Source organism: Puma concolor, chromosome B4 (assembly GCF_028749965.1).
Source record: "Puma concolor isolate L17-30 chromosome B4, mPumCon1.1.hap2, whole genome shotgun sequence".
Taxonomy (NCBI): Eukaryota; Metazoa; Chordata; class Mammalia; order Carnivora; family Felidae; genus Puma; species Puma concolor.
This window is the reverse complement of record NC_141673.1, coordinates 128,662,156-128,689,731: the sequence shown is the minus strand read 5'-3', so window position 1 is coordinate 128,689,731 and position 27,576 is coordinate 128,662,156. Positions and strand designations below refer to the sequence as shown.

General features: G+C 37.5%; 1 protein-coding gene across 7 annotated transcripts in view; it reads right to left on the bottom strand.

Annotated features, from left to right (window-relative positions):
• Positions 1-27,576, bottom strand: part of MINDY3 (MINDY lysine 48 deubiquitinase 3) — a 97,184-nt gene that overhangs the window by 48,566 nt on the left and 21,042 nt on the right. For 4 of the 7 annotated variants that reach the window (XM_086714851.1, XM_086714856.1, XM_086714854.1 and 1 more), the window contains 6 exons: positions 27,510-27,561; positions 26,519-26,633; positions 23,601-23,674; positions 22,645-22,724; positions 8,835-8,905; positions 3,901-3,981 (listed from right to left, as the gene is read on the bottom strand). In XM_086714851.1, coding sequence (XP_086570977.1) covers positions 3,901-3,981; positions 8,835-8,905; positions 22,645-22,724; positions 23,601-23,674; positions 26,519-26,633; positions 27,510-27,561 — 473 coding nt within the window. The remainder of the gene's footprint in view (positions 1-3,900; positions 3,982-8,834; positions 8,906-22,644; positions 22,725-23,600; positions 23,675-26,518; positions 26,634-27,509; positions 27,562-27,576) is intronic. The other 3 variants (XM_086714853.1, XM_086714852.1, XM_086714857.1) reach the window with 2 other exon arrangements.

Here is a 27,576-nt window from a genome sequence, read left to right as displayed (position 1 = left end):
TGATTCTTTGATTAATGCCCGCCCCCCCCCCCACACACACATTAGAATGTACACCTCTGGAAGAACAGGAGCACATCTATTTTTGCTCACCACTGTCTGCAGCACCTGGCGCGACGCTGGGCACATACTATATGCCCAGTAAATATCTGACCAAGGAGTATACACACGAATGATGACTGCTGCAACTCTTACTACCTCTGGTGTGTCACCTCAAGAATTATACTGCTTTTCAAAGGCATTTTCAAATGCTAAATTACAGATTACTTTGAAGATTGTGACCTTAAAACACACTTTTTTACTTAATCATAATCAGCACAAAGAAGCCAGCATGTGAAATACACATCCATACAATCCTATGAGTTTTACGGAAAAAGACACCAACATTTACATTAAGCTGTTGTTATAGGCCATAGAACATAAAGTGAATGACCCCCCCCAAAACAAACCCAAACTCAAAAATAAATAACAAACCCTAAATTACTTTTTGAGTAACAAAAACAAAGCCAAAATTACCTGTTCAAATATAGAAATATCTAAGAAAGAATGATCAAATCATAGATCTTATAAAAGACAGAATTTACAGTATTTTCTATATGGCAAGTACTATATAGAAATATTTGTTTCTATATAAATATTACTGTATTTAAAAATTTATTTTATTTTTTAAATTTTTTGTAACGTTTATTTTTGGGAGACAGAAATAGACCACGAGAGAGGGAGGGGCAGAGAGAGAGGGAGACATGGAATCCGAAGCAGGCGCCAGGCTCTGAGCCTGACAGCTGTCAGTGGGGCTTGAACCCATGAACCGTGAGATCATGACCTGAGCTGAAGTCGCTGCTTAACCAACTGAGCCACCCAGGCGCCCTAAAAAATGTTTTTAAACTGGATCTAATAAGTGTAATCAAGTATTAGTGGCCTCATTTCCTACTTCTGTAATCTTCCAGCTTTTATTTCAAAGGGAAAAATTCTTTACTTGCAACTCTTTTTAAAAAAAAACATGTTCAAGCAACCTAAGTTCAGTTGTTTTAAAATACACTGAAAAGTAGGGGCGCCTGGGTGGCTCAGTCAGTTAGGCGTCCTACTTCTGGCTTAGGCCATAATCTCCTGGTTCCGTGGGTTTGAGCCCCAGGTCAGGCTCTGTACTGACAGCTCAGAGCCTGGAGCCTGCTTTTATTCTGTATCTCCCTCTCTCTGCTCTTCCTCTGCTTGCGCTCTCTTTCTCTCAGAAATGAATAAATGTTAAAAAAATTTTTTCTTAAACACAGTGAAAAGGAATTACCCATACTTTTAAGAAGCTTCAGAATGAGTCATGAAAAAGTATTTTTAGAAGATATAAATATCACTGGAACAAGTGTGGAAAATTCATGCAAAAGCTTTATTCACTGAAGTAATGAATCTCCTGCACCATGTGCCAGACTATATATCAGATCCAAAGATACAAAGGTAGGTATCAAAAGAAGTAGTATAAAATTCAAGACTTCTAAAGGAGAAGTGAGGTGCTTGATATAGGTGATTTTTAAGACCTATTATAGCTGAAGAACCTAAAATCTTGCTATAAAATTCTCTCCAATCACTTCATGCGGGTGTGCATTCTCCTATCAGGATTATGAGTAGCTTCCGGGGATGCAAATAAATGAAGACAGATTCAAACACCTTGTCTGACTCAGGAGGTGTACATGGAGCTTGTTTTGCCAGGCCTACAACTGATGTGGCAGGGCTTTCTGTTTCTCTCTATCCTCAAGTCTCTAACTCGACATTTTGTGGCACGTGGCTGAGGCCTACGAGTAAGATGACTGAGAAAGCCCCTGCCCACAACGGCTCACTGCTGACCACGGAAGACACAGAAACAGGCTTGGGAAGCAAGAACTGTGCACTGCCTGATACGAGCAATTGCACAATGGACCAAACACTATGGGATGATAGAAAATACCAAGCAGATGGGTAAGAAGTGTATGTTTCATAGAAATGTAGGTATCATTCACTTTCAGGACTCTTCTCAACAGACCTAACATTTAGATGCTTAAATACAAAATGCCTGCATATTTATGTAGCTCGGTTGACATTATTCCTTCTATTTTACCTCCTGTAAAATCTCTTCTGTTGACAACAAAAATCACTTCTTGAATATCAAACATAAAATTTAAGATTTAAAATATTTTCATCTCATTATCTTTTATATCTGAAACTTTTACTGTTTCATAGGATTTATTACTTTTCCTATGCTAAAAAACAGAGCTGGAGATAAAAATAATAACTGGCTTGAAAGTACATTTTTGCAAGTAAATTGGAACTGATTTTCTATTCTGGAAATTCAGAACACTTTACACAAAAATTAGTCAAATGGTGAAATCCTTCCTCTGGAATTAAAAGTTGTTCAGTTTCTGTCATTTACACTGTGCTTGTAACTTCTTCTCTACTTTAGGAGGGAAATAAACAGAAAAAGCTCTCAGACTCAATGTAACCTGTCAGTACTCTTAGTACTGTAGTTCTATAAAAGCCTGTACTTTTAGTTGTATTTCATAGCTTTTTCTGTTTAAGAAAAGTTAAGTATGGATCTTGCTCTAAATCCATTATCTAGAATTTGGCAGCACATTAAAAGTAATACTGTAATAAGGGGCGCCTGGGCGGCTCAGTTGGTTGAGCGTCCAACTTCGGCTCAAGTCACGATCTTGCAGTTCATGAGTTCAAGCCCCGCACAGGGCTCTGTGCTGATAGCTCAGAGCCTGGAGCCTGCTTTGGATTCTGTGTCTCCCTCTCTCTCTGCACTACCCCTCCCCGCCTCGTTTGTGCTCTCTCTCTCTCTCAAAAGTAAATAAACATAAAAAAACTTTTAAAAAAAAGTAATACAGTAATAAATGAGGAAATAGAATCCACAAAACTAAGTTTTTGGTACAATTTATACAATTCGTCTTCTTTCAGACACAAATAAAATTACACTAACAACTACAACCTAAAAAAGTATATGGGGGTAATCAGGAAAGTCCACTAGAAATAAGAAACCTCAAAATACACAATTATATATTTTCTCCCTTTCCAACATCAGCAACTGCATCTAGGCACCCCCATGTTTAAGGAATACAGAATAATGAAAATGGCAGTGATGATGGCAACCGCCAATATTTCCTGGGCACCTAACTTGCTCTAGGTGCTGCTAAATATCTTATATTTAAGCCTGATGACAATTCTAAGAGTTAGGTATTATCAGAAATCACTATTTTAAAGACATGGGAAAAAGAGGCTGAACGACGTTCAGAAGTGGCAAGGCTGGGATTCAAATGAAGTCTGTCTGACTCCAAAGCTCTTAACCACTCCACTGTGGACATAGAAATACTATAGTTAAAGGCTGAGATTTAGAAACAGGTTTAAGAATTTTAAAATAAACATATTCAAATACATTTAATCTATTTCAATATTGCAACCCCATATACATTAAAATTATAGGAAATATTACATCTTAAAAGAGAATTTCTATACCACTGAACTATTCATGTATTTAATAATGTTTTCCTAGATGTTGTAACTAAAATTATTTTATATTACGTAAATTAGATTCTTATCCTCTTTACAAAAGAGCAACCTAAAACTTTTAAATTCAGTTATTTTCACCATAACAGAGTGATTTCTGGAAAATCTCAAAAGCCAAAGCTCTCAAGTCACAAAAGGTAAAGAAATTATAATTAAATCATGACAGATTTTACTGAAATAATTGCAAAACTAGAGCAGTGTAACAATATTTTCTTCAGTATCATTTTTTTAGATTTTGGAATAATCCCCCTGTTAGTGGGAATACACTGAAGTTTGCACAAAGATCCAAACTAAATATGGACTTATATTACTTGTTTGCCTGATGTCATACTTAAAAAAAAAAAAAAAAAAAAAAAAATCCTGCTATAAGCATACCTTGGCAAAAAATACGGTGAGGTGAGTTTCACTGCCAACAATCCAAATAGGGAATTTTGGAGATTTCAAGTAAGAACCAACCTAGAACAAATGTAGCAAAATAAACAAACAAATGAAAATCTGACAGTGCCTGTTGAATATTTGCCTATGAATATTTGAAGCAAATGGAAAAATGTGCTGTGCCAGAATGCCTTACCCATAAAGGTCAAATGCTGAGTGTAAAAAAATCAATGTTATAAATACTGTCAGGGCTAAGTTTATATTGCATCTTTACCATCAGGATAACAATAATACACTTTTAACACAGGTAAAAAAAAAATAGTTTAGCACTAAGAATCATTCTCAGGTTTTACTAAAGTTGCTAGACAGAATGACCACTTTAAGAATATCAGCTTGATTGTCAAACCCTACAACTATAAACTTGATAATTACTTTATCAGGGGAACAACTGTAAATTAACAAATATATTTATGAATAAATAAAGGGGAAGATCCTTAAGAACATCTTGTCTTCAAAGAATGTAGGGCAATATAATAATCCCTCTAAAGCAAAATATATACTCCAAAATATTTAAGAATATGAAAGACCCCTGTCACTCTTCATGGTTGGAAGTTCAAAGTTTTAAAATATGAAGTCTCCTTAAGATGTACAAAAAGTTACAGCCTACCTTCTAGATTATATATTTAATCTATAAAAACCATAGTATCTGAAATTTGAGAGTATCATTTCTGTGGGTGATGGAGAAAGTTTAAAATTCAACAAAAAACAGACTTGGGAAATCGCATCATGTTCACGTCGATCAATTCTATACCCCTATGAGGACAGAGACTACAACTTAAAAACAACCTTACCATTCAAATTTGCTGAATTTTCTTTTCTCACACAGACTCCCCAGAAAGGGGGACATTCTGAGCAGCTACTTGCAGCAGTCAGGGCAATTCTTCCCTCATCAGTCAACAGGGTGCCCTGCTTTCAACCACCACTACGGTCCTTTGGCATTTATACTCATCATGGGGAAGTAGGGGAGAGGGACTCTTTTGTATTCACGGATAGAAACACCGGTATGTCTGTCCTATGATGGGCAGGGTGGACTGGATGTGCTGATGGCAATGGTGAACCAGGAGAACAGGAAGGGTGATGATTTGGGGGTAAAAGAGAATAAGGGCAAAGGACAAAGACAAAGGAGAAGCTCTAATCACAGGTTCAGAGTAGACGGGATTTTAGAGGTGCTCAGTGCAAGTCCTTCAATTTTACATCAGGAAACAGGAAGTATCCAGGATCCATGCCTCGTCTGAATTCAAACAGTTAACAGAGCTGGAATTAAAACTCAGGATTTCTGACTCCTAATATGGTAGCTTTCCCTTACATCACGCTACCTCTTGGGGTGAAAAGTATAGACATTATTTAATTTCTATTTTAGAAACTGAGTATGTGTGTGTGTGTGTATTTAAATAAGGTAGAAGTAAAAAAGTGAGGATTATATACAGTAGAATCAAAAGGTAAACAAATGAACTCATTAAGTGTTTCATAATAATATAAATAAGTAAAGAGTGCATAAATAGTGCAGCCACTTTGGAAAAAGAGTCTGACAGTTCCTCAACAAGCATATAATTACTGTACGACAAGCAATTTCATTCCTGGGTACACATCCAAGAGAGACAAAAACACGTTCACAAAAAACTTATACGGAATGTTCTTAGCAGAGTTATTCATAGTAGCACAAAAGCAGGAACAACCCAAACGCCCACCAGCTGATGAACAGATAAACACAATTGATATATAAATACAATAGAATATTTGGTCATAAAAAGGAACAAAGTGCTAGTAGGTAAAACAAGAATCAACACTGAAAACATTGTGCCAAGTCAAAGAAGCCAGACACTAAAGGCCACCTATTGTAGGATTCCATTGAGATGAAATGTCCAGAACAGGCAAAACCACAGAGAAATAGAGCTGCCAGGGGCTGGGGAGGATTGGGGAAGCGACCGCTAGCGGGGTTAGAAGATCTTGTCAGAAGAAGAAAAACATTCTGAAATTCAGTAAATGGTGACGGGTGCACGACCTTCTGAACTGCACACTTTAAAATGGTGAGTTTTATGGTATTTGAGTTTATTTAAAAAAAAGGGGGGGGCACAGACCAAAGCAGAGTCACCCTCTGCACTGTGTGCATATGTACCGACACGGTTTCATCTGTGTTAATGAACACATATGATCAAAATGACATGAAAATGTTAATTTCTAAAGAGCAATTTGCTATGATGGTAAAGCACAGGGAAATGTTCAGATGCACAAAACTAATACAAACACAATGATTTCCTTAATGCCATTTCTCTAAATGTTTGGTAAAAAGTAAACGTATACAGGTTTTCAGAAGGCCATTTACAATTATGTACACCACAGTGTAATTTAGTTCTTCAAAAAACTTTGTCACACCATCCGGACCACTTCCCTTACAGGTCTCCCACACTCCAGGCCACTTCGTACGGCCCTAAGTGCCCTGGAGCCAGCTGTCAGACAAGCAGAGACAGCCCTCAGCCTCAGAGCTGACTGAAACTATCCAACCCCTAGGGAGCCTATGAAACCTAGCCAACTCCATCCCAACGCCCATACACAGGCTGCCCTCTGTAGTGGCACCTTGCTGTTGCCCTGTCCCCGGGTGTCATCCCGTCTGTGGCGCTGTCTGGGAGCCCTCTCTTGTTTGGAGGTGTAAGTAACAGAGAGTTCTGCCTTTCACCTGTCTGAGTACCATTGTGTTGTGTCCTGCAATTATAATAATCTTTAGGGGTGCCTGGTCGGCTCATATGGGTAGGTGTCTGACTCTTGATTTTAGCTCAGATCACGATCTCGGGGTTGTGGGACTGAGCCCCATGTTGGGCTCTGCACTGAGCACGGAGTCTGCTTAAGATTCATTCTCTCCCTCTCTCTCTACCCCCACCCGGCTCGCATGCCATTTTCCCCTACCTCTTGCTCTCTCTTGAAAACAAACAAAAAGCAAACAGAAAAAGTTACTGCTAGAACACTAGAGCCATATGCATTAGGAGAACACATGGCCATTCCTGATTCCCCACTAAGATCATAGGAGGAAAATGAGCATTGCTCTGCCTGCTCTTCCTGACAGCTAAAGAAAAGCAAAGAGCATGATTGAGAAAAGCTCACAATTCTGAAATTGGTAATTCACTCATTCAACAAATGTTCACTGACCACCAAGTATGTACCCAGAAATACAACATCACTGGCTTCAAAGGGTCTATAGTCCACTGGTGATGAACAGAGAAAAGCAAATTCAAGATCAAAAAAATAAATAAGTTAACAGACAAGATTATAGAGAGATTATTCCTATGCTATTACGAAAAAGGGTCACTGAGGCAATGGCCGAAGAAAGGGTCTTGGAGGCAACATTTTAAGTAGGACCTGCAGGGGACAGGGAGCCATGCACTCAAGATCTGGAGAATTCCTGGCAGAAACGATGGCAAGCACGAAGTCCTATTAGGCAGGAAAGGGCTTGGGTGTGTTCAGAAACCGGCAGGAAACCAGGACGAGTGCACAGCAACAGAGAGGGCAGTGCGCCTCCAGAGGGCCAGACAGGATCTGGTTCAGGGCGTGGAGAGGGCAGTACGCCTCCACGGGGACAGACGGGATGTGGATCAGGGCGTTACAGGCCACATGGTGACAATTTCGCAGTATATCATCTCCACACCCTATCCTCCTGCAAAACCCACACACATGCTTTAAAAAAAAAAAGGCTTTACTGAAGTGTCTTTGACGTGTGAAAATGGTACACATTAAAAGCGTGCAACTTGATGTTTTTATATATGCATACGCTGTGAAAAGATCACCACCATCAAGCTAATTAACATATTCATCACCTCCATACAGTTACCATTTTTGTGCGTGTACCCATGTGCACACTTGCCAGCACACACACACTTTTTAGGATCTATGAATGTTTGTGTGTGTTTCCTGGGAGAACGGGATGCAGCTTGATGCTCTGGTTGCCAGGCTACTTCAGAATAGCTTTAGCTTGTAAGTTAAAGTCACCGAAAATAATAAAACAGCTGCTACTGTGTAACAATATGTCTACTAAGAGATCCGGGCAGGATGGAACCTAATTCATTATCATACCATACCACTCCTTTCCAAGTGTTGTCATGAAAGAGGAACACTTCTGCTTAAAAGAAAGTAAGAAGGCAAGAGGGCAAGACACCGTCATTTTCCTAAATCACTATCACCAGAGCTACTGCTATGGAACCACAATTCTAAAATGGAAAAGAAAATGAGATCCACTTCTCCCTTTCCAAAATCAGGACACCTCATTAAGTGCAAATCATTAATGATTTGAACCCCATTTAAAACTATCCAATAGTTATTTCAGAACATCCAATAGTTATTTTAGAGTATGCAGAAAAGCCATGACCTATTGATCAATAAATGAGAAGTTCATGGCAGTTCCTAACCTTAGCCCATGTGCTAAAGAATTTAATGCTATGAAATGCTTGGAATTTTGTTTTTAAGTGTGAAATCATTTTTCAGATGGAATAGACAAAACTTGAAACTTCAGGCATCTAGCAAATTCTTTTTCTTTGCCTCCTAAGTATTGCCAGTTGTTTCAGCAAAGCATACCATTATGAGGAAGCAACAATACATCCTTTTCCCTTGGTTTACCAAAAAATAAATGTATATGCAATAATAGATTTATTTTTATACATTGTTTTTTTTTTTTACTGGGTTCCGCCCTCTGTCCTTGAAAACAGGAAACTCGGCATCATCAGCCAGCTTAACTCTATCCTTCATACGCCTGTCAGTTTAGGAAAGGAGATCAGGAAAGAAGTGGAGAGTATGTACTAGCAAGTTAAATGTCATCTAGGAGAAAATACCATCCACGACATTGGACATGTGAATAAAAAGCATTGAAAACACCTTCAGAATCAACTTACCTTACAGTATCTTAAAGCTTCCATTAATGTTAAGAATCCTACTGCTGCTTGTTCATGTATACCAAGAAGTTCTACAAAAAAGAAGTTAGCACTGCATTAGCATATATAAATCTGAAAAGTACCTATATGTAAATATAGATGTACCCTATATACATATTTTACATCAAAACTTTTATTCCCCAAACTATACTTTAAAACCTAGCACGTATTTACTGTTAAGAGTTCCATCAAATCATCGTATTACTATTATCAAATGCCATTAGATCATGTTTGTGTGGGTGATGTGATACTTCAGATGTACATTAAATGTCTTTATGAACTTTATTTTCAATGTTAATGTTTAAAATGAGGACATTTTTCTCTCTGAAAACCAAGGAGTTACGGACAAAAAGAAAAAAGAGATACTCAATAATATCCATTGTTTTGACTTAGAAAAACAAATGAATATGCTAATCTTAATCCATAAAATTTATCATTATCAGTAAACCTACTTGTAGAATACTTAAAACATGGGAATTTGATTCCATTCCTGACTCCTATAAATAAACACAGTGTGCTTAAGACTCCAGAAATAAAGACAAATAGAACAAGTTATCTGCCTTACAAAGGCTAAATTTATCAAGAGAGATAGAAGAAAAAACTTGTGTCTTCACTGTTTACACACACACATACACAATGCATCTTAAAAGTGATAAAAGAACATCTGTTTATTGTATTACGGAAGGTGTACAGAACTGACAACATGTGAGTTGAACCTCGAAGCATATGTAGGAATTTTTTCCAGGCCAAGAAGATGATACGAAGAAAATTCAAGGCAGAGGAAACAAGAAAGAATTATCAACAATAAAGAAAATCAATGTATTTAGGGGGTGAAGAATATGCCAAACCTTCCTTCAAGGTTTCTAGCCTGGGGAACCTGACAAATGGTGACTAACCGATAGAGTTAAGAAAAAGCAGGTTCTGAAAGTGGTATCAAGAGAGAACATGAGTTTGGTTTTAGACAAGCTGGAAGGGAGGAAACCTCAGGACTTCTAGCTACAGACGGATACACAACTAAGGCTCAGGAACACAAGGAAGAGGGGTCAGGGGATGATACAGAGCTTTGGGCATCATCAGCATAGAGATGAGAGGTGATGTCATGGATGTGGTTAAGAAAGAACTGACAAAGCCCAGAAAATGAAGACAAGTGATTATTTCACAACAAAGATGTAACTGTGGTGATGATCTTATCTTTTACAGACTATAGCTTTCAGTTAAGGTACATTAAGTGGAACTATAATAGTATTTGGATCCATAAATGTTTCTACAAAGCATTTTTTCTGGTTCAAAATTATGTCCACTGTAAATACTACACACACACACACACACACACACACACACGCACACACACACATAGCTTTGCTTCCTTTTCACCATCTGGTCATGTTTTATCCACTTTTCTGTTAAGATATAGTGTTTTTCTTATTAATTAATGTAATAATATCAATTCTTAGTCATACCATGTATCCTTAAGTACAACATTCAGACAGTGTAAGCCAAGAACTGGTTGTTGAAACTTTTGGATTTGGAAATTCAAAATTAAGAGAATATACATATAATTATATTTTTCACTAGTTTCTTACAGGTACCAGGAGGGTATAGCAATAGTTCCCAAATTGTCATTTATGATTCCTAGGGATCCACAAGACCCTTTAGAGACTATATGATTTTCATAATAGGACATTAATTGCCTGTTTTTTGTTTTTTTTTTTTTTTTTTGCTCTTAAACTTTCATGAGTATAAAGTGAAGTTTTCCAGAGGCCAAATGACATGTCATATCTCAACAGACTAGATCTATAAACAGATATGAGAATGTCTACTAATAACCTCACCATTGAAGGAACTTGCAAACTTTAAAACAATGTCACTCTTCTTACTGATTTTCTTCTTATTTTGGAAAACATTTATATTGAGAAGTAAAGGATGTATTATTGTCATTTTAAAATGAATTAATACATCTTTTAAATTTCTAAGTCTTAATTTCTAAGAAAAATATTGATCATTATTTGGTTATAACCCATACAAGAAAAAGCTCTTTGGGATCTTCAATCATTTTTAAAAGTAGAAAGAGCATGAAAACAAAAAACACCTGAATCACTGAGTTATAGCATTCAAAGGAAAAAAAGGGAGTGGGGGTGAGTGACCCAAATAAGCAGAAATGGTACTCTATGGTCTTACAAATTTTCCCTTCCTCTTCCTTCTTAGATTTATTTTCAAGTTCAAAGAAGAATATGTATGTTGAGAAACATTTTCACACTTTAATTTCTAAAAATCAGATATCACCACCTAGTGTTATGATTAGATATTGCATCATCGATTTCCTTATAATTTTAAACAAATGTCTCAAAGAATATATTTGTAACTTAATGCTACTAGCTATGGCGAACCAGCTGTTCGTAATTGTTGGGGAATGAATTATTCAGATTAGGTCAGTAATCACAAGTTTAGGCATGCAGTTTGGATGATAATATTTAAAAACTACTCCTATTTCCTTAGACTAAATATTTAAATTTTTTATCTGTAGTAGCTAATGTGCATCCTTAAGAATATTTATTAGTGTACAAAGTTGTAAATATAGTGAGGATATACTCACCTCACATATTACAACTTACGGAGTTTACTTATATAAGACTTGTCTCAGTAAGTCTCAAAGAAGTCAATTTACATTTGCAGAAAATCCTAATAATTGTGTCATTATATTTGAGAATTTTCTAACTTTGTTTTCTTAGCTTTGTATTTCATATTAATCATGATCAGAGTCCTTATCAACCCCATCTGCTTCAGTCAGTGAGACCCCCCCCCCCCCACACACACACTTTTATATTCCTTGGTTTGCCATTCTACCCTTTTCTCTTCCACTTCAAGTGTCACTTCTCACCACCATCAGCCCATCTACAAAAGTCCTGTTTGGGCCTTTTAAATTTGATGCTGACTTGGAAACCAGATGACTGCACTGCACTTGTTTAAGAAACATACCCTGAGTGCCAAGTAGTGAAAAGAAACAATGCTGCATAGTGCAGGAATACAAAGCTACCAGCAGGAATACAGAGATGAAGACAAGACCTTCTTTGCAAACCATGTAAAGGTAAGGGATTAATAACCAAAATATATAGGGAACTCCTACAACTCAGTTGGAAAAATCCAAATCACCCAATTAAAAATTGGGCAGAGAACATGAATAGACATTTCTCCAAAGAATACATAAAAATGGCCAACATGAAAAGATGCTCAACATCACTAATCATCAGAGAGATGCAAATCAAAACTACAAAGAGTTACCTCACACCTGTCAGCATGGCCATTATCAAAAACAAGCAAATCAAAAGCTGTTGGTGAGGATATATAGAAATTGGAACCCTTGTACACTTCTGGTGGCAATGTAAAATGGTATAGCAGCTATGGAAAAGAGTGTGGAAGTTCCTCAAAAAATTAAAAGTACAACTACCATGTGATAGAGCAATTCTACTTCTGGGTGTTCAATCCAAAAGAAATGAAAATCTTTTGAGATAATCTTTCGAAAATCTCAAAGAGATATCTGTGCTCCCTCACTCACTGCAGCACTATTCACAACAACCAACATGTTCAAACAACTTCAAAGTCCAGCAACTAATGAATGGAGCAACATACTGTGGTACATACATGGAATGGAGTATGACTCAGGCTTAAAAAAGAAGGAAATCCTAGCATATGTGGCAACAGGAACGACCCTTGAGGACACTATGCTTGGTGAAATACACAAGTCACAGAAGGAGAAATGCTGCATGATTCCACTTAGATGGCTATCTAAAATCATCAGATTCAAGCATAAGAGACTGTTAAAAACTGAGAACAAACTGAGGGTTGATGGGAGGTGGGAGGGAGGGGAGGGTGGGTGATAGGTATTGAGGAGGGCACCTTTTGGGATGAGCACTGGGTGTTGTATGGAGACCAATTTGACAATAAACTTCATATATTGAAAAAAAATAAAATCATCAGATTCATAGAGGCAGGGTGGAATGACGGTTGCTAGGAGCTGGGAGGAGGAGGGAATGGGGAGTTGCTACCCACCAGATAAAGTTGCAGCCATGTAAGATGAGAAGGTTCTAGATATCTGCTGTGCAACTTCACACTTACAGTTAAAACGGTATCTTAAGTTAAAAATTCATTATGAAGGTAGATCTCATGCTGAATGTTCTTACAACAATTAAAAAAAATCCTCTCCCCCTCCCTCAAAACAGTAGGTGACAGAGTAGAATGCGTTAAGTGCCATGAAAACGAAATGCTCAGAGGCCAGGACAGATCACTCTGGACTGTGAGACTCAGGGAGCTCCCCCTGGAGGGACAACAGCACTTGAGGTAGGCAGTGAAGGACTAGACAGGCACATGTGGAAGGGACATAAGTCTTTGGCAAAAGGCATAGTATGAACAGAGAAATAAAAAACAAGTAGCATTAATTTTGTTCAAGCACAGGTTCATGACAGTTGAAAAATAAGCTTGGATCAAGTTATGCAGAGTGCTTAAGTAAAGAAAAAAGTTTGCAGTGAGAAAAATTAAAAATTATTTATTTCCAAGGATGTTAGAACAGCTAAACTAAAAGGTGATAAAATACTGAGAAAGACTTGGCTATCTACTGAGACATAAATTGCACACATATACACAATTTGAGCTATGAACTTTGTGAAATCTATTTTTGAAAGTGAAGAGCTTTTCAAACCCAGTTACTGTTTGTTTTATTCCTAAGAAGTCAGGTTGCTACAAGGTTCACACGTAGCTAGGGTTGCCAAATTTAGCAAAAAAACCCCAAAAAACCCAAAAAAAACAAGAAACAAGATGCTCAGTTAAAATTTAAATTTCATACAAAAAAAAACAATTTCTTTGGTAAAACTATATTCCAAATATTGAATGTCACATACTTACACTAAAAACGGTTTACTCTTTGTCTGAAATTCCAGTTTAACTGGGAGTCCTGTATTTTACCTGGCAACTTAGCTCCAACAAATTACATGTATTTTTACAAGTAAAAAAATTTAGAGAAAATAAGCACTTGTGCTCTTTTCTTACACAAATTCTGAAAAACCAGACACTTCAAATTTGTATATCACCTAGCCACTTAATTACAATTCTTATTACTTAAAAAATACTAAAATTTCAAAATGATCTTAATCTTCAGGTTCTCTTAGTGATTATGTATCATGAGTTCGTCAACTTTCAGCGAACTATTTAATTATAGCCTGGATAGACTGGGATATTGATTTCTATTAAAAAAAAAAAAAACAAGCAAGCAAGCTCTGTGTTTCTGATTTATAAGAGCTGACTCCACCTCAATTCCATAAAATGAAGAAAACATTAAAATAATTATCAAATGAACATAATAAATGTACAATACATTCAATAACAGTACACAAATACAGCAGAAGGCCTTTAAGACAGAAAAGAGACCACCAGAAAACTGATACACAGGCAAACCAAGTCAAAGAGAAGCTCGGCTCAAAATACAAGCAGTAGTGCAAGCTAAAGAAAGATGGCAGGTCAAGAGGGGCCAGACCACAAAAGGATTTGATAGCCTTCCTTAAGGAGTTTAAGTGCACGGGAAAGCTGGTCACTGAGTGGTTGTGAGAAACTATCATGATCTGATTTAGCTTGTAAAATGCTACACCAGCCACTGGGAAGGACTAAGGGGGCGGGCAAAAGTGATATTAGGTGACTAGTGCTACTGTGTTCTATTGCAGAAGCAAAAGATAGTTTTAATGGTTGAGGTAGAATAAAGTACTTGGATTTGGGAACTGTGATCAACAATATACACTGTCATTTAAAGATACAAAAATAACAATCTAAATGGGAAGATTACTATTGTAAAGATGTCACTTCTTCAAAATAATCTACAAATTTAATATAACCTGAATCGAATTCTAACAAATTTCTTAAAAACTGAAACTTACAAAGCTGAAAACAAGTTCAGTTGGACTGGATAACATAAAAATGGCTATAATCATTTTGAAAAAGTTTAACAGCAGGAAACATTTGCTGACAAATGTCAAAAACATTATAAAACTACGCAATAATGTAGTTTTGGCAAGAGAACTCACAAACCGATTAGTGGAATAGAGGAGTACAAAAAAAGTCTCATACACATGGAAAAATCTGTTCTTTGATCAAGTGGGTATTTCACATCTGTGGAGAAATGACAAGTTAGCAAGCACAGTAAGCAATTCTTTGGGAAAAAGAAAACAGATCCCTCTCTCACACCACTCATAAATAAATAATCCAAATAGTCAAAAGAGCTAAACATTATTAAAAGAAAAAAAGCCTACAAAAGCAGTTGAAGAAAATACTAGGGAATATTAGTTTAATCTTGGGATGGGAGAAATACAAAACTGATTCAAGAAAAAAATTAAAAAACAAAACAGAAGCCGTAACAGAAAAGATGAAATGATTTATCTTCCTAAGAATGAAAACCTTGGGTATGATAAAAGATACCACTAACAAAATTAAAAGACAGAAAAGGCTGAGAGAAAATATTTACAACACATTTTTAACACACAAAGAATTTATAGAGCTCCTAGAAATTGTGAATAAAAGAAAATAAGTCCTTCCCCACAAAATTCCAAAAGCTAGAAAGAGGCAATTCCCAGAAGAGGAAATATTAAAAGCTAACAAACACACAAAAAGACAATAAAGCACAGGCTCAGGAGGAATGAGACAAATGTGAATTAAAAGAGGCTATCAACTATCAGTAAGATGACATAATATTAAAGATGGATGGTTCTGAGAGGTGGCCAGGATGCAGAAAAACAGGAACTCCCCTACAATATTAGAAGCAAAGTGGACACATTAGCAGTTAGTAAAGCAGACTGTACAAGGTAACTTGGCATTATCTATCAGTTTAACAGGTGTTCTTCTAAGATTAAGTATATGAGTTATCATATTACCTAGGATTTTAACCCTAGGTATGTAACAAAGAAAAAAGAAAAACATATAGCCACACAAAAACTTGTACATAAATGCTCCTAACCACATTATTCAGGACAGCCAAGTGGAAACAAGCTGGGTGTCCATCAATCGATAAATGAATACATAAAATATGGCCTATCCACACAATGGAATATTATTCACCAATAAAAAGGAATGAATAGCTGGTATATGGCTAAAACATGGATGAAACTTGAAAACATGCCAAGTGAAAGAAGCCAGTCACAGATGATCAGATACTGTAGGATTCTATTTTTAATTTTTTAAATGTTTATTTATTTTTTGAAAGAGAGACAGAGCATGAGAGAGGTAGGGGCCGAGAGACAGGGAGACACGGAATCCAAAGCAGACTCCAGGCTCCGAGCTGTCAGCACAGTGGGGCTCGAACTCATGAACTGCGAGATCATGACCTGAGCCGAAGTCGGACATTTAACAGAATGAGCCACCCAGGAGCCCCTATAGGTTATTCTATTTATAAGAAATCCCCAGTTTCAGCAAATTTGTGGACAGAAAATAAATTAAAGGAGGCCTGGAGCTGAGTGGCAAAGGGATTATGGGAACTGACTGCAAAAGATAAAAGGGTTCTTTTTGGGCTGATAAAAATGTTCTAAAATTGATGTGGTGATGGCTGAATAACTCTAAGAACATATTAAAAACCATGGAACTGGACAAACAGTATCACATGGGGCGCCTGGATGGCTCAGTTGGTTAAGCATCGAACCCTTGATTTTGGCTCAAGTCATGATCTCTTGGTTCCTGAGATGGAGCCCTGCATTGGGCTCTGCAGACAGAGAGGAGCCTGCTTGGAATTCTCAATCTCTCTCTGCCCCTCCCCCGCTCACGCTCATGCATGCTCTTTCAAAATAAATAAACATTAAAAAAAAAAAAAAGTACCACAGGTATGTGAATTCTATCTTGATAAAGCTATTGCTAACAAAAATTAAGATGCCTAAATTTTTAGCACACGTTCTACTTTTAGAAATCCTATAGGAATAGGATTGTACAGAAAGATTTATATACAAACCTGTTCACTGCAGTATTTCTTTGTAACAGCCACAAATGACAACAATATACATGTTCACCATAAACTAAAGCAAAAGACAAACTGGCAAAAATGTTTATTATATGTTATATAATATAGGACAGATCAAGCATTGATATCCTCAATAAATAAAGGCAAAAAAACTGCCCTATTTATCTTTCAGTGAGCCTTCTTGGCCTTTCCTGGATAATACAGAACACTCATTTTCTCATCAACTGCTGGATTGATGATTACTGCGGGGAAAAAAGCCTATCAGCTTTACTGGTTGGACCCACTCTAACTCCCTCTATGTAAACTCATCCCTACTCTTACTGCTGACTCCACACTTAAAAATTTCTCCCATCATCCATTTTTTTTATTCCTTCTTAAAGCAGTGGATTCAAACCCTTTCTCTCCTTTATATACCTCTACCTTTACCCCTGTCCACTCATTCTCAGCAGACTTCAAAATCTCAAAAATTCTCCCAATTTAAATCTTTAACACCTCAAATGCCGCCTTCTTTTCTTAGCACATTCTTTCTTTCTGCTTTAGAAGAACTGTGTATCGTTCCAATGTTACTGTTGTCCCTGACCCCATTTACTTTGATTAAAGGTGGTTCCCTTTCCTGGGCCAATGAACAACTTAAGTGACTTCCATTCCTTAAAACAAAACCTAAATGCACCATCTCTCCACATGGGAATCAATTCCTCTCTTTTCCTCTTTCGCCAGCAAAACTACCTTGCTTATGTTGCTAAAATATGTACTCCCTATGATCTGGTTTCTAGCTCGATAGCTCAAGTTTTTTTTTCAATGTTTACTTATTTTTTGAGAGCGAGAGACAGAGAGAGAATGAGAGGGGGAGGGGCAGAGAGAGAAGGGGACAGAGGATCCGAAGCAGGCTCTGCACTGACAGCAAAGCGCCTGATGCGGGGCTCAAATCTACAAACCATGAGATCGTGACCTGAGCCGAAGGCATACGCAGTTAAGACTGAGCCACCCAGGCACCCCTTCAATTGCTCTTTTATTTTTTTTTTTATTTTTATTTTTTCAACGTTTTTTATTTATTTTTGGGACAGAGAGAGACAGAGCATGAACGGGGGAGGGGCAGAGAGAGAGGGAGACACAGAATCGGAAACAGGCTCCAGGCTCTGAGCCATCAGCCCAGAGCCCGACGCGGGGCTCGAACTCACGGACCGCGAGATCGTGACCTGGCTGAAGTCGGACGCTCAACCGACTGCGCCACCCAGGCGCCCCTCAATTGCTCTTTTAAAGCAAAGACCTAGCTAATTGCTCAATTCATAGCCTGGTCTTAGTCCTCATTCTCCTTGAATGAGAAATATAGCATGTGGCTCATTCACTAACTCTGTATCACGGACAAGAATCTTTGGATTAAGGGCACCAGGGTGGCTCAGTCAGTTAAGCGTCCGACTTGGGCTCAGGTCATGATCTCATGGTTCTCACATTGGGATCTGTGCTGACAGCTCAGAGCGTGAAGCCTGCTTCAGATTCTGTGTCTCCCTCTCTCTCTCTCCCTGCCCTTCCCCCACTCACATTCTGTCTCTGTCAAAACAAATAAATGTTAAAAACATTTATTAAAAAAAGAAAATCTTTGGATTAAATTCTCAAAATCTGTTTCTTTCAATAAATAAGGCAAATAATTACCTCTCAGGGTATGAATGTAACAAGATGAACTCCTACCACATCATCTTATATACTTATTATCGCACTGAAGATTCTGTTAAATGTAGTTTAAGAGGTGGTTTATCGTAATGATTATGTATGCTGGTTACATGGAATCAGACTACTGTCATTCAAATCTCAGCTCTGCTAGTGTGAAACGAAGCAAGATTCTTAACCACTCTAGGCCATAGTTTCCTGTACTCTATGATCTTCATAGAACACTTACAAGAATGAAGTCATTAAGTACTAAGCACGGTTAAATAAACGTTCCCCACTGCTGCTTAATAAGCATTTAATTATCGATAGCTATACCTGCTCTTCAAAGAAAGCCAAATACTTGAGGCCAGAGATTTTTTTCTGACACCAAAATACACCAAGTGACTTTCAAGTCAATTGGCCATGATGTTCCTTCATGTGTTCATTTCTTCAAGAAGCTTTATTTGAAAACCTACCGGTCCTTTGTACATTACCCTCGCACATCTAATCAGTTGGATGCTGTGGGTTCTACGTGCCTATAGTCTCTGTCACGGAGGCGCAGGGTTACAGCAGAAGGTGACATGGTGGAATGAGCCCAGGCTGTGGATGTGGTCAGAAGCACCTGATGCCTCTGCTGTTTGCCATCGGGCAAATTACTAAATTATCTAAGGTTCAATTTTTGTATCTTTCCATCAAAGTTAAGAAAACACATATCTAAAACATACTGCTTAGCACAAAGCACACAAATACTGGTTGCTCTTTTTTTCTTCCTTCCAAATGCCTTCAATGACTCTTTTCCTAATGCTTGCCGACTAAAATGTCAACTTCTTAGTATCAAGAACCCTGAGGTCTTCTTCAGCCCCACGTTTACGATCATTCCTCATACTGGTCTCTCTCACAGGTGCCGTGCTCTCCTCCAGTGGTCCTCAAATGTGGCTGCACATCAGAATGATTCTGGGGTAATTTTAAAAGTACCATGTCCCATCTCTACCATGAAGAATCTCTAATTTATTTATTTACTCTTGGCGGGGGCCTGGGCACTGACTTATTTTTAAGTTCCTCAAGTGGTAATGTGTAGTCAGGATTAAGAACCTGGGGTCTCCTCAGTGTTGTCTGCCTCCCAGGCCCCAAACACAACCTGCTATTTTCCTCAAAATGCCCTGTCACTCATTCCAGCTGCCACCGTGAAAATGTTACCTCCTACTTAAAGTCTCCCTGTGTAACATGGTAGGAACGTAAACATGGTAGGAAAAGTTCTCTCCCTCCTCTGAAGCTGTGCCACAGTTTCTTTCAACATGCTTCATTTCACACTGCATTATAGTCATTTACATGCACGTTCTTGTTTCCCCAAACTAGGTGTGTGTGCTTTTGAGGGAAGGCTGAGTTCTCCTCGTGGGCCAGTTAAGGCAATTTAGAAATTTGATCTTAATTGTCACAACATCTCTTTGAGGAGGGCATTAAACCTCCATATTTTATAACCAAGGAAACAGAAGCTAGAAGTAAAGTAGCTTGCCTAAGGATTTTAAAACTAGTAACTTACAATTTTTCTTCATATATTACCTATATTGCAACTTTCTTGCAGGTTGTCACATCAGAAAAACATCCAATAAATGCTGAATAATGTATAGATTTTTAAGTTTGGTCACTGAAAACAGATCAAGTCAGTACTGCTAACAATTAAGGGAAAATGAAAACAATATGACCTATTTTCCTTTCCAAGATAATTACTTCAAAGTCATTGCTTAGTTTTGATACTTAAACTATACTGAAAAAAATTCAGAGCAAAACAATAGTTTGGGAAACTACTATTTCTTTAATAAATTTTTTTTTTCAACGTTTATTCATTTTTTGGGACAGAGAGAGACACAGCATGAACGGGGGAGGGGCAGAGAGAGAGGGAGACACAGAATCGGAAACAGGCTCCAGGCTCTGAGCCATCAGCCCAGAGCCTGACGCGGGGCTCGAACTCACGGACCGCGAGATCGTGACCTGGCTGAAGTCGGACGCTCAACCGACTGCGCCACCCAGGCGCCCCAAGGGAAACTACTATTTCAAGAAACAGAAAACAATGAATTTGTACACATCAAGAACCAAAAGTTGTGTAAGTGACTAATATTCTATAAAGAAAGTAATGAATTTATGGCAAGAAAAAAAGCCTATGGGAGGGTAGGTGAGGAAAGGCCTAGGGAGACAGAAAGCAAAGTCTGGCTCTGGGAGTAGGAGGGGGCGCAGGAGAATTTGCAGAAGGAGAGAGGAGGACCAAGATAACCAGTATCAAGATCCAGAGGAACACACCCAAGTCCAGGTGACAGAGTTATGCGCCACAGCCCAGTAGGAGCACCGAGGACAGGGGCTGCGAGGCTGAGACCCCTCAACCAAAGGGGAGCAGGAACCTTCCTTCTCTGATCATCTGAGATGATGGAAGATACTTCAGGCCCCGGAAACCGCAGGGGGAAGGGAAAAAGAGGGGTGTGGAGAAGTCATGTGGGTGAGTGCATATTACTCAAGAAAGAATGACATACTTTTAACTGGCAGGATTAAATGCCTTCAGTGTTGAATCAGAAGTGCAGGTTCAAGAACAGGACAGGCTCACTTACAAACAACAGAGCAAGGCAACCCGTGTAGTTTGTTTGTTCATAAATTTTTTGTCCTTTACCAGAAATCAGCAAGACTAGGTTCTCATTCTAACTAAATATTAAATGAATAATTTTGCAGTATTTTTTTTTTTTTAAGAGAGGGGGGCAAGTGAGTGAGGGGCAGGGAGAGGGAGAGGGAGAGGGAGAGGGAGAGGGAGAGAGAGAGAGAGAGAGAGAGAGAGAGAGAGAGAGAGAGAGGCGGGACTCACTCGGGGTTTGTGTTTTACCCAAAGAGGGCTCAGACTCACCCGATGTGGGGTTCATCCTCACCCAATGTGGGGCTCGAACTCACAAACTGAGATCATGACCTGAGCCGAAATCATATATGTAACAGCTGGGCCATCAAGGCATCCTAATTTTGCAATATTTTATACAATGTATGGAGGGAAGGTGGTTCTTATATTCCTTAAATGGTAAAACGAAGGGATGGATTGCGCGACTGTGCTTTTAAACTTGAAATTCTATAATCTTTACTAACATTGCCCATGTTAATATTGTATCCTTTCGTGTTTCTGTTAAATAACAATACCCTGTTTCTAAAACTTAAGAAAAATTCAAATTTAAGAACAAAATTCGTTCATTTAAATGGGAGTAAAAAGCAAAATATTTGCTTCTGTCATTTGGTGACAGTTTCATCTCATTATAGAAAAAACAAAGAAATTTTTTCTCATTCATAATATTTGCTTCTATCATTTGGTGACAGTTTGATCCCATGATAGAAGAAAGAAATAAAATTCCTTGTAAAGTATAGAAACTACAGAAGCTTCCTGTCCTACGCTACATACTCCAAAAAGAGGTACATAGCAGTTAATATAAGTTGAATAAGGAAATAACTGAATTTAGAATGACTCAGTAATCAGCTGAAAGGAATTTTACTCAGAATTATTTATCAGCTCTTAACTGGATGCACTGGACAATAATGTGGCTTCACTTAAACGTCCCTGGGAACATATAAAGCTACAGCAGAGGCAAAAGTGAGACCAGAAATGGAGGTGTGGTGGATGGGGTGGTGGTTTAAAATTCTCAGGTAACATTCCATCTACCCAGCATTTTAAAGGAAATTATGGACATTACATGTAATACAGGAAAAACCATTACCCTCACAAAATTGCAATACTTATAATTCTCCTCAATTTTACGAAAATCCAATAGTGTCTGAGGCTTATAGATACCACTGGATAAATATGTACCAGATTTATCGATAATAAGAGATTTACTTTTCTAATGAAGTGAGTCTTACAATCCCAATTTTATACTAGAAAAAACTTAAAGGCTTGAGAAGTAATTTGACTGAAGTCTTACACTTGGAATTTGAATCCAGGTATGTCTGTCTCCAAACTCCATACTCTTTAAGTGACAGTGCCTTGAAAACAGGTAAGGATTCTTATGTATAAAGCACTTATCTTACCTCTAAGTAATGCAGAGCCATTAAATACATGAGTAACAATCAACTGTACTCTAGTGAAACAGCGGTCATAAAAGAGATCAACACAGCAAAAAATATACTTACTCATTCCTGAGCATTCTCTATCACCATCCCATACATTAGAAACAGCATGTCCAGTCAGTAGGAGGTTAATTAAACTTTGGCTATTAATAAAAATTTAAAAGTAATTAAAATATGAATAAACTAGTTTTCAAATCAAACGATCCCTATGGTAAGGCATAAAGTAATGTCTACTTACATTACATTATGTCGGTTAAGAAACAAAGTTAGAGCAAACCTTACATTTTTATTTTATACACTCAACTGAACAACAGCTTTGCTAAATGTATCACTACGTGTATCACCACATGGGTATCTATTGTGCTATACGTTCAACTACACTTAACTTTATCCAACACATCACCTTTTAGTGGACAAAAAAAGATGAGACTAATAATTTGCTTGATATTTATAATACTCTATAAATATAAACATAATTATTATTTTTTGTTTGATGGCTGATTTTTTTTTAACTTCTGAGGCAAAGATCTAAAGAGAAAGACTTATGTAATACAGTGGGTTAACTATCATTGTTTCATTGATTTTAGTAGAAATATTAAGAACTCGGGTGTGTGTTGGGGGAGGATGTTTCAGAGAAAAATAAGGAGAAAATATTTCCCCCAAACAGGAAAGCATTTACAAATAGTTAAGGATGTACTTATTTCTAAGTAAATTCCATCCATTAAAAAATTTCATAAGTGAAACATAACAGCAGAATTTGTTAAAACACCCCTGTTGTCATCTTAAAAGAAAATTTTTGCCATAATAGATGCAATGCATACATAAACCTGAAGTGGAAAATAACATTTCATATATAAAGCAAACAATGCGTAAAGTACAAGGTTGCTCAAGTTTCTATACTTTATGCTGTCAACACTGACAGACAAAATTATCTGACTCAGGAGCGTTTTATCTTAAAGTCAAGTTCCTAAAAACCTAAGTCCGTGTAGGTAGGGAGATAACAGATTTTAGTTAATTACCTGCCATGTCCATATACAGGATCTATCAAAGGTTCATTTGAATCTTCAATTTCATTTTTTATGTTTTCAATGCCCTAAAGGAATCAAGAAATTCATTGGCTTATTTTAAAAACTAAAATTGAATATTACGGTAATTTAAAAACTGATCATTTTTTTACTATAAAAGAATAAAGCACAATTATTTAAGTAACTTTTCTCCCCCAAAGTTACTCAGATTTGATGTGGGGTGGGGACATTTGAGATGCTAATGGTAAGAAGTAGCTCCTCCAAGAATATCTTTTCTTTCATGGGCTGTATATCAAAAGTGCTGACGGACTCATGGGTAACAGATCTCATGTCAGCATGATGAGAGATAATGTTTAAGTTTCAGGAGGAAGGAGGAGAAAATTATTTAATCCAAAAGTTAATATTCACTTAATTCCAGGCTAAATAATACACCCGCTAAGGCATCTGATGTGTTTGCTTGGGCCATTTAAAAAACATAGGAAATTTAAATATACAAAAGGTGTAACTGGCATAAAAGAAAATAGAATTCTGATTTTGCATTCTCACAAACATCAGTAATTTTTTTTTTTTTTTTAATTTTTGGGACAGAGAGAGAGACAGAGCATGAACGGGGGAGGGGCAGAGAGAGAGGGAGACACAGAATCGGAAACAGGCTCCAGGCTCCGAGCCATCAGCCCAGAGCCTGACGCGGGGCTCGAACTCACGGACCACGAGATCGTGACCTGGCTGAAGTCGGACGCTTAACCGACTGCGCCACCCAGGCGCCCCACAAACATCAGTAATTTAAATGTACTGACAAAATACAATGTAAAACTAGGAGGGCAGGAATTTTCTTATTTTCTTAAAAACCAATTTTCTGATATTTTTTGATTCCTCACAAGGGCATCCAGATCGTCAAAGGTCTGGATAAGTCCAAGACCTGGGCATTTTAGCCTCATCAACTTGGAAAAGGCCAAGATAAACTGCCCTTCATTGTGCTACTCACCTAACTCTAACCACTGGTTCTATCAAATTACAGGCTATTTCTAAGGATTAAAGACATTCATCAACGATCCAAATACTGAATGACGGCCTAAATATTGTAGGAGAATACAAACAAGTATGAGGTCTTACACTTGCTTCCTTTTAAAAAACACACAGCAGCCCATGATAAAGCCAAAATGAGTACTATGAACAAGTGACATCATCACTGGTGAGGGAGGGGACATCATTTCAAAGACCAGCACAAAGAAGAACAATTAGACATGATGGGTTATTGGCTGTAGAGGGCAAGAGAGGAGGAGGTATCAAAAGTTTTGAGTATAAAACACCGGGGAAATAACGAACAGTCAAAGCTCAACTCCTACGAGCCCAGGCATCTTAGGTGCCACCCTCACGGCCACTCGGCACATCTCACCAACTACGAGATACTTTTGGTTCTTTCTCTTAAACATGCTCCTAAGATGTTTTTAAATTTCCAAATTTAGAACATGCTTCTCAACATGCTCCTTGTCTTTTCCATTTCCACAGTCTAGCTTACGTCTGCTCTAGCTTACGTTCGGCTATTCAGTGCCCACTTTTCTCACCTTCCTGACTCCAGCCTTCTACGCCATATACAGACTCTCTCCACACAACTCTTAGCTCCAGTTAAGGAATCTTATCAACAAAAAGATCTTGTTATTCCTGTATTCAAAATTTTTGTTCTAATTTTGGCCAGATGAAATCACAATTATTTTTTGCACGGAACATACAAGGGCCTTCACATTCTGAGCTTTTTTTATATAGATGCGCCGTCTCATCGTCCACAGTTGCCTTTCTGGTGTATAATATGCTGCAAGCTACGCTGAATTCCTTATCGTTCTCTGGGTGTCATACCCCGAACCCACATGCCTTTACTTGCTGTTTCCATGGCTTAGAAAATCTTCCCACAGCTTTTCCATCTAGAAAACTTTTCCTTATCCATCAAGACCCTATAACCACCACATGGTCCCTACCATATAAAATCTGTCCTTGAATTTACCGAAACAGAACCCCCAAACTGAGACATTTTCTGAGACATTTCTATTTTCCCCCCGTGCCTTGTACATGTAACAAACACCAAAAACCACTGCCATAATGGAATTATTAAAAGTGTCAATTTATTTTTACAGTACTGAAGAGGAACCATTAAAAAAAATGTGTCTCTTATTCTAATTCCAGTCCCTAGCATAGAGTCAATGCCCAATAAACATCTGTCCAATGAAAGAAATCTGCTATCAGACATGGTAAATCTAGCAGGATACTCAACTAACATGCTGCTGGAGACAGGAGATTGGCACTTGGGGAAAAAGGTCAGGATAGGATGTATATACACCAGAATTAACCACATAAAAGTAAGTTGAGAAAATAAAATGCCCATAAAAGAAAAAGGATGTCTACTGACAAGGACCGAAAATTTTTAGAATATAAAAATGTAGAGGGGGAGAGAAAAGAGCAGGAGATAACAGGTAAAGAAGAAAATGAAGCTATCAAAAAAAAAAGGGGGGGAGGCCTCATGAAATAGTACAAAAAGAGAACTAGCACCGTGATTTATCTGTAAGTTAGGAGAGGGACTGAGGGTCAGAAAGAGCTTCTAGAAGGCAGGAAGGGGTCAAATGCCAGATACTAGGATGAAAGAAAACAAAATTCAGAACTGAGTCCATTTCATAATTAGAAAATTATTGATTACCCCTGTACCAAAGAAGATCAGGGGTAAAAATAAGTATCAAAGTGCGTAGGTACTGAGTGGTGAAGACAGAGAACTTGATAATTAGTAGCATAAGAGATTTTTACTCAGATTTAGAAAAAGTACTGATTTACAAACAGTATCAAGAGTAAAATTACTCATCACAGCAGGAGAAACAGTCCTAAACTCAAACTAATAAAAGCCAGAAGAGGTAACTTCTTAAACAAACCTTGGTCAGTAACACAGAATACAAAAAAAGCAATACTCCAAATTTGTTTCCCCACATTGAATACTGGTCCAGGACAGCATCCTTTAATTCAGGTAAACTTCTGAATGATCTTTTTCTGGGGGGAAAAAAGAATTAAGTATTAGTACTATGATGAGAATGAGGACATTCACAAACGGGAAAATTTTTAAATCGCCTTATACATTAAACTGTGAACATACAAATGAGATTTCTGTAAGTGCCTCAAATTTTCAAATACGTATTTAGCCATAAAAGCAAAAGCTATTGCTGACAAACGTCCCTAAATATATACCATTAAAAAGAATGCCTATGTGGCAAGGAAACGCTTCATCACCTGGGTGACCTATCTGGCATCAATAAATTCCACAATAATTATACATATTTAAAGAATGGAGTGGCCCTCTCCAAAAGGCGTTCAAGAAAAAAGAAAACTTGACTCTGTAAAGGCTGAAGATGATTTAATAAATATCTCAATACCAAAGATAAGGTGAACATTTGTGGCCTCTTTTAAGAGAAATTAATGTCATATTGCAAATGCCACCAGTAATTCTATCAATGCGGCCATCCTTACCTTTCACATTAACACGTTTAATGCTCTAATGAAAATACGAGCACTTTTAACAAAAATCCTAGAAGGAATCTGGCAAATAAGAAATAATAATTCAAATATTTATCCTATTAGAAATCTTTGCATTCATTCAGGTCAGAGAAACATTATGCTACAATGATTTTTTTGTTTTTTCATTCTAACGATGGAGAAGATTTTCACATTATGAAAAAGTGTATTTTGGTAGTTAGCTAATTTAGGAATCAGAGTAATTTAAGTAAACTTTTATAACTTATTATTTCAAAAACACTGGTAACAAACGAATCCTCAAGTATACAAATCTAAGTACCTTTCCATGGTATGAACAGACTTAAAATGGCAATGTGTCCACAAGGTAAGTATTTTAAATGTTCCAATGTTACTTACTGAATTAATGCATGAAATCGCTCAAAGCCAAGCTCTTCGACAGCCAAGGCAGCTATACATAAAAGAC